This window comes from Cuculus canorus, chromosome 4 (assembly GCF_017976375.1).
Source record: "Cuculus canorus isolate bCucCan1 chromosome 4, bCucCan1.pri, whole genome shotgun sequence".
NCBI classification, from domain to species: Eukaryota; Metazoa; Chordata; class Aves; order Cuculiformes; family Cuculidae; genus Cuculus; species Cuculus canorus.
Window position 1 is genome coordinate 54617345 of NC_071404.1, and position 7981 is coordinate 54625325.

Here is a 7981-nt window from a genome sequence, read left to right on the forward strand (position 1 = left end):
AGCTAAATTTAATTGAGATTTGGGAAGGTCTAAAACGTTGCAAGAAATGGCTGCACTACTGAGAACATACAGGAATACCACAGTGTTTCCTTTAGCACTACAAGCAAACACTGCAACATAGCTAACAGAGACTTGCACGATGTGTATTCCCCTATCCCATGAATGGTGAAAGCTGAAACTCCTCGATTTTGAAACCTTTTCTGGCATCAGGAATGCCAACAACAACTTAAAGTAGATTAGACAGACTGGAGAGACTTACACAGAATTATCATCATTTTCAATAGCTATACTGCCGTCCAATGAACACGAGTTCAGCACAACTGAACACACTCTTGAGAGGGCTTGCCCTTGTGGAGAGCAACAAATAACTGCCATCCTAAAAGTACACATTTTAAAGATGCCACTGTGTTTCCAGGGCAAGAGGAACTATCACCTTTGAATTCTGGCCAAATTCAGTGCAAAGATCAACTGAACACCACATATGAACAGCAACCAGGTATTATAGTGACCTTCCAGTACCTGAAGGGGGTCTATAGGAAAGCCGGAGAGGGGCTATTCATAAAGGCTTGTGGGGATAGGACCAGGGGGAATGGGTATAAACTGGAGAGGGACAGATTTAGACTGGACATTAGGAAGAATTTCTTCACCATGAGAGTGGTGAGACACTGGAACAGGTTGCCCAGGGAGGTTGTGGATGCCCCATCCCTGGAGGTCTTCAAGGCCAGGCTGGATGGAGCCTTGGGCAGCCTGATTTCGCGGGACGTCCTTGCCCATGGCAGGGGGTTTGAAACTAGATGGATCTTTAAGGTCTCTTCCAACCCTAACTATAGTAGGATACTATGAATATTAGCCTTTGTGTCCCTAGACAAGAGTAAGGAATAGCATGCTTCAAAGGTTTTTAGAAATCAGTACATGATATTAAATATATCCTTTTCCCTTCATTCCCTGATTAAGCTATGTTTCTCTAAATATAAACACACAGGAATGCATTTCTTACCAGGCCAGGGTGAGGAAAGCTCCTGAAGAGCCCAGTGTAAGAAGAAACTGCTTTCCTGAATACAAGGATCCCTCTATTTTCTCCCTTCTCCCCAGCTCTCCAAGATGAAGATGAAAAAGGGTTTTCTAAACGACATGCATCCTCACATTTCACCATCTAAATAAGGACCAAGCATGTTTGGGAAGCTTATGGCCTGCACGTTTGTTTGCTCACTTGCATCAGAAGCCCATGACTGGAATGTACATTTGCCTTTGCTCATTGTCTGTAGTTCTACTAAACTACAATCCAGAGGCTCCCCCATAGCAGGAGTTACATGAAGCAGCTCTGGAATCTACGCTGGCCCAGGAGGGAAAAGCTGCTCAGCCCCACTGGCTTTTTTCACCCTGCTCCATAGGCTGATCCAGAGATCAGAAAGAGGGTACTAGAAACAGGGGTTTCAATAAGCTATCGTACTTCTCACTACACAGATAAATGCAGTTTTAGACACTGCATAAAACAAGCTTTCCATCTTTGCAACTAGCATGTATTGTCACAGTATTCAAAAGCAGGTAAGAAACAGAATACTTAACTTCCAGAAGGGCATTAATTAAGAATTCACATTGAAGGACAATGATTTTTGAGAAATACTACTGGCACATACTTGTAACTTATCTTTCAGGCATGATTCTAATTTTACCAAATAGTACCTAAAAAAGCACCACTCAACAGGAAACCTTAAAAGTCTTACGTGGACATTGCAGCTTGAATGAATCACAGAGCAAAGGGACACAAATTACATAATACAGGATTGTGTGGCGGCTGGTGTACAGCAGAACAGTGTACCACACACTAATTGCAAAACTATCAAAACCCAGTTAGGAAAGTTTTTTCACATTAAATGGATAGTTACAGTTTTGCCATATGACTGGCCAAACAGATATTAAGATAAAGGCTGGGGGACACACAAACAAAGACTCGTCATGGCCTTAATGCATGTTTTATTTCATTTTTTTTCTTTCACGTCTTCCACTAATTTTTAGGTACTCCTATGCTGGAGAAAGCACTGCAAAAAATGCTGTGTTTTTCAAAAAAAGACACTTATATAAAGAAATCTTGTTTCACAGAAAAAGCCTGCAGACTTTCCATGGGTTTTTTGGCTTCTGTTAGGCTTAACTTCAGTGCTGGTTAATGCTAAACCATTAGCAGATGTCATTTTTCTCTCCTTGGGCTTCCCAGAGGAGTACAGAAAACAACATACCTCAGTTCTAGAAAGCATATACAAGGTCTAATTTCTGCTCTAACATACATAGGATTTCTAAAGTCTTGCATATATACCAAAGATTGCCCACAGACAGAGTGAATATTTCATTAATGGAAGTTTTTTTTTTGCAAATGTTTCTGAATGGAACAGCAAAAAAGATAACACATTTATGCTGCAGTACTCATAATGAACCTTTCAAAGAGTGGTATGAAAGTGTTTGGCTTTGAGAACATCTTGATGAATAAAAGAATGCTGACATTTCTGGCCCACTCAAAGAGGAGAATATTAAATCTCTTTAAGCTTTCTCCTCCTAAAAGATTTGCATTTCAAGATATGTCAACTATATTCAGTGAAAGCAAATTCACTTTGCAGAACAGCGAAGGAAATAGAGGGACTATTAAAGAGGAATATTAGAAAAAAAAAAGCTTAGCAGTACCTCACTTCCAGTAGTCCTGGACCTCTTTGCAGGAATCTCTTTATCCTGTAAGGAAAGAGTGAAGTATGTAAGTGTATAAAGAACATTAAGAGAGCAAAACTGCATTCACATAAATACAAACAACAGTAGTTTTCAATGCAACTGTGAGCATATCTTCAACACAACCCCTTTGTGAACACTAAGACCTAAACTTAAAAGTAAGTACTCAGTCCTCTTCCACTGTGAAATTACAATCTTCCAGATGTTAAATGAGGAAGGTAAAAATGTACAAGGACACATTCACTTTCTCATAGCCATTAAAAAATGTAAGCAGCAATTTACACCTGTCCTCAACTGATGAAAAACACAAAGTCAACCTTCTGTTCAATTTAAAAAGATAAAAAAAAAAAACCCAAAACCACAAAACCAGTATGGAAAATAAGGCTGGAGTTGTCCACCACAAAAAGAAGTCCACAAAGCTTATACCATGGGAGGGCAAGAACATAACATACAATTCCTTAAACTGTCGTCTTGTAAAAGTAACACAGGCAAAATTAACACAGACATCTCACAATTATTCCCTTTCTCCCCTCCCCGTCAGGCCCCTGTGTCATGCAGAATATTGTTTCATTGCTCATGCACCAAAATGAAAGCCTCTCCATGCTGATCAGACATCACTGTACTATAACTTAACCAACAGAAAAATCACAGACTAGAATCCACCCCTCCAAACCTTAAACTCTAGATGCATGGACAGCAAGGCCTCCAGGGAACATGTGCTGAATATGCCAATTGCTTTTCCAGCAACAGCACCCACTGAACAGAGCATCTTAGTAATGACTCTGTGAAAGAGACTCACCTCTTCCATTGCTTGGGGTCTGCTGATCAAAAAGGTTCCATGCGTATTTTTAGTCTCTTATTTTAAATAAGAGATTGGTTCATTAGTTCAGAAGTCTCAATCTGAACATGCAACAACTGCTGACCTTCCTCAGACTTCGTATCATCCATAGATCAACAGCAACAAATCAAGAAAATGGATTAAACCCTCCCAAGCTGTTTGTGTAACAAGCATATCATAATAAGCAAACCTAAGCTTAAACCAAAGACTGGCAGTTCCCAACAGTGACACATAATCCAGGCGTTTCATTATTGCTATAATGAAACTCCAGGGAGTGTAGCTAACAAGACGTGAAAGTGTTCAGCTGCACCTCACGTCTGGTAATTCTCCAAAGGTGCGATTACCACTTCTCTCTTGGGCATTACTGCTGCCTTCCAATTATAATGCCACTTTTGGGAATTAAAGAAATACACCACAAGTTAAAGAAGTGTGTGCTGTACATCTACTGCAAGGAAATGCACACTTTTAATTGCGGATGTAGAAAAATGCCACTTTAAAAACAGTAACAGTAGGAAATAAATTCAAGAAGGCATAAACACAAACCTTTAACACAGAAGAGAACAAGATACAGCGAGGGTTCCCCTTGCCCTCAGTCTTTGGAAAGTTAAAGAGACCTTCAGGCTTGTCTACACAGTAATCATTACACTTCACTGCAAGTTACTGAACACAGCAGAGAAAATCTATGAGAGCTATTGTGCCTGTATTACATAAAGAACCAGTCCGGTCTAAAACGGTCTTTCCTGGTGCTACTCGTTTGTCTGTTAATTGCTTTTAAAAAACGCATTTTTACCTAAAGAATAAAAATAAAATTGTTACAATTTTGAAATTAATTGTGTTTGAAGGCATAAATACATACCTCTTTAGATCCAGCAAACAGTGGAATGTCATGAAATGGGGAAATATATTTGCCATCTGCATTCTCTGAAAAACAAAACAAAGAAGTAGCATTACAAATCTAAAGATATGCCACAAGATGTTGGTATTGCTGAGAATTACGCCTTCCAGGAATGTATGATGCGCCACAACAATGCATCAGTTACACTTTAAGTTTAATTCCAAAGACTAAAAGATAACGTAGACATAGGACAAGGAATTTGATTATTTGACAAGGAAGAATTCATTAGAATCAGAAATATTGCTTTTATATTCAATACCACACTTCTGACTATCTGGCAATACAAGCTATATAAAGACGTGAAGATCTTTTTATTCTCTTTTCTTCTCCTTCCTAGCAATACACAACCACTAATGCAGAGAAAAATACCAAGGGAACCTAATTTCCATGAGTAATAAGTGAATCCATGAGGGTCTCTAGCAATGCTGTTCTTATGACTTCACTGTATTTCTAATAAACCAACTTTCATGACTACAAAATCATAGAATCATACAATGGTTTGGGTTGGAAGGAACCTTAAAAACAATCCAGTTCCAACCCCCTGCCATGGGCAGGGAAACCTCCCACCAGCCCAGGCCGCCCAACGCCCCATCCAACCTGGCCTTGAACATCCCCAGGGATGGGGCATCCACAGCTTCCCTGGGCAACCTGTGCCAGTGCCTCAGCACCCTCATCGTGAACAATTTCTTCCTTGTGCCCAGTCTAAATCTGCCCCCTTCCAATTTAAAGCCATTCCCCTTCGTCCTATCACTACATGCCTCCGTAAAAAGTCCCTCCTCGGCTTTCCTGTAGCCCCTTCAGGTACCAGAAGGCCACTATAAGGTGCTCCTAGAGCCTTCTCTTCTCCAAGCTGTACAAGCCCACCTCTCTCTGCCTGTCTTCATAGCAGTGGGGTTCCAGTCCTCTGATCATCTTCATGGCCCTCCTCTGGACCTGTTCCAACAGTTCCATATCCTTCTTATGTTGGGGATTCCAGAACTCAACACAGTATGCGAGGTGGGGTCTCACGGGAGCAGAGCAGAGGGGGAGAACCATGTCCCTCAACCTGCTGGCAACACTTGTTTTCATGCAGCCCAGGATATGGTTGGCCTTCTGGGCTGAGAGCACGCACTGCTGATCACACCAACCTTCTCATTGACCAGCACCTCCAAGTCCTTCTCCATAAGGCTGCTCTCAAACACGTCATCTGCCATCCTGTATTGAAACCACAGATTGCCCTGACACAGATGTAGGACCTTGTGTAGGCCCATGTTTATCAAGAGAATAAAATAATAACTGGATAATGGCTCAGGCCCTGGAAATTAAGCACTAGCCTGGAAGCCAGCGCAACTGGACATTATTTAATGGGGGATCAATCTGCACTTCAGCCATGCTCCCACTGCAGAAAGGAACAAATTTCACTGCAGAGCGTTTATGCTTCTCAAACTACTCAGAAACTTTTCAACATACTAAGAGACCAAGTACTGCATCAAAACAGAAACAGCAACAATATTTTTTACAAAGACTTGCAGTGATAGCATGAGGGGGAATGGGTATAAACTGGAGAGGGGCAGATTTAGATTAAATATAAGGAAGAATTTCTTCACGATGAGAGTGGTGAGACACTGGAACAGGTTGTCCAGGGGAGTTGTGGATGCCCCATCCCTGGAGGTGTTCAAGGCCAGGCTGGATGTAGCCTTGGGCAGCCTGGTCTAGTGGGATGTGTCTCTGCCCATCACAGGGTGGTTGGAACTGGATGCTCTTTAAGGTTCCTTCCAATCCAAATGATTCTATTAATATAAGGTGTTAACACAAACCACAAGGAGTTTGTCCTCTGCTCTCACCTTTATTCACAGTAAAAGGGAACTTCACTTAGCTTTGGACTGTACTTTGACCACCTCAGCAAAAAGGAGTACACAGTGACTGTTTTTGCAACTCCTGGAAACCTCCCAGACCTTCCTCCCAAATAAAATAAAGTTTAGTGGTAGGCTGCTTATTTCCACTAATTAACATGACTTTTTCCAGAAGATGATTCTGTGAATATAAGGTGCAACCTTCTAGTACCTGAAAGGGACCTACGAGAAAGCTGGAAAGGGACTGTTCACAAAGGCTTGTAGCAACAGAACGAGGGGGAATGTGTATACAGTGGGGAGGGGCAGATTTAGGCTTGACATAAGGAAGAATATCTTCATCATAAGAGTGGTGAGATACTGGCACAGGTTGCCCAGGGAAGCTGTGGGTGCCCCACCCCTGGAGGTGTTCAAGTCCAGGATGGATGGGGCCTTGGGCAGCCTGGTCTGCTGGGAGGTGTCCCTGCCCATGGCAGTGAGGTTGGAACTGGATGATCTTTAAGGTCCCTTCCAATCCAAACGATTCTATGACGCTAAGGTGTTAACACAAATCACAAGGTCCGCTGCTCTCACCTCTATTCACAGTAAACGGTGACTTCGCTTAGCTCCCAGATCCTCCTCTCAAATAAAACAAAGTTGAGTGGTAGGCTGCTTATTCCCACTAACTAACGTGACTTTCTCCAGAAGAGCTCCCGCGCTGGCAGCCCCTGGGGACTGAATCCAAGGGACGTGCTGACAGGGTACACGGCGCCTCCGGTCCTCTCACACCAGCACACGTCAGCATTAGTCTTGTAAGTCAATGGGCCAAAAACGTAAACCACCGGCACCAACCAGACAGCACCGTTCCCCTCGCTGGGCTGTTCCGAGAAGCCTCCCCTCGCCGTGGCGTTCCAGGAGGCAGCGATGGGCCCTCACCCAGCGCCGAACGGGTCCCGCACGCCCGGGGACGCGGATCTACCAGAGAACCCCGCGCTTCCCGCACAGAACCAGGGGCGGCGGCCTCGGGGGAGACGACACGGCCCGGCGCGGGAGGAGCCGCCGCCGCTCCCTCCTCCACTTCCCCCCCCCCCGCGGGGTTTTTACCGAGCCCCACGGTGGTGGAGGGTGGCTGCTTGCTTACTTACTAAAGTAGAGGCGGTAATCGGGCGAGTTGGGCCGCCCCCGCGGCTCCGTGCCGTAGCGGGCCATGGCGACCAGGCCGCGCCCCCGCGCCGCCACCAGCAGCCACGGCGCGCGCATCATGGCGGCGGCGGCGCCCGCGCCTCCGGCACAGACCCGCGCTGTGAGCGCGCGCATCATGGCGGCGGAGGCGCCAAGACGCGACGTGCGCGCGCATGATGGCGGCGGTGGACGCGCCTTCCCCCTCCCCCTGTCAAGCTCTCGCCGGCGCTCGCGCGATGGTGCCTCCCCCCCGCCCCCCGCGGGAAGTAGTTACTGTTACAGGTGCAATACCTTTGATTTTAAGCTGAGGTGGAGCTAAGCGCCATCTAACTGGATTTGTGGGAGGCAAGTTAGGCAGAATGTCCCTCTGACAGCGTGTTTTCTTTCAGATAGTGTTTTCCCAGACACTGTTCTTTCTTTGGATACGATAACGTCCTGTGTTCAGTCTGATCTGTGCTGAACTGGTGTCTCTCCTCCTGCAGTCCTCTCTGTTTGCAGCCCTTCCCCATCCTCAAGGCACGGTCAGGCAGAGCTGGAGCCGGCTCC

General features: G+C 44.9%; 1 protein-coding gene across 2 annotated transcripts in view; it reads right to left on the reverse strand.

Moving 5' to 3' along the window:
• The window catches only part of PPA2 (inorganic pyrophosphatase 2), a 42025-nt gene extending 34412 nt beyond the window's left edge, over window positions 1–7613 (reverse strand). Inside the window, exons 1-3 of one of the 2 annotated variants that reach the window (XM_054064948.1) lie at window positions 7399–7613; window positions 4407–4471; window positions 2674–2718 (exon numbers count right to left, since the gene is read on the reverse strand). In XM_054064948.1, the coding sequence (XP_053920923.1) occupies window positions 2674–2718; window positions 4407–4471; window positions 7399–7573 (285 nt within the window). In that variant the 5' untranslated portion in view covers window positions 7574–7613. The remainder of the gene's footprint in view (window positions 1–2673; window positions 2719–4406; window positions 4472–7398) is intronic. The other variant, XM_054064949.1, reaches the window with a different exon arrangement.
• Window positions 7614–7981: the final 368 nt, after the last annotated feature.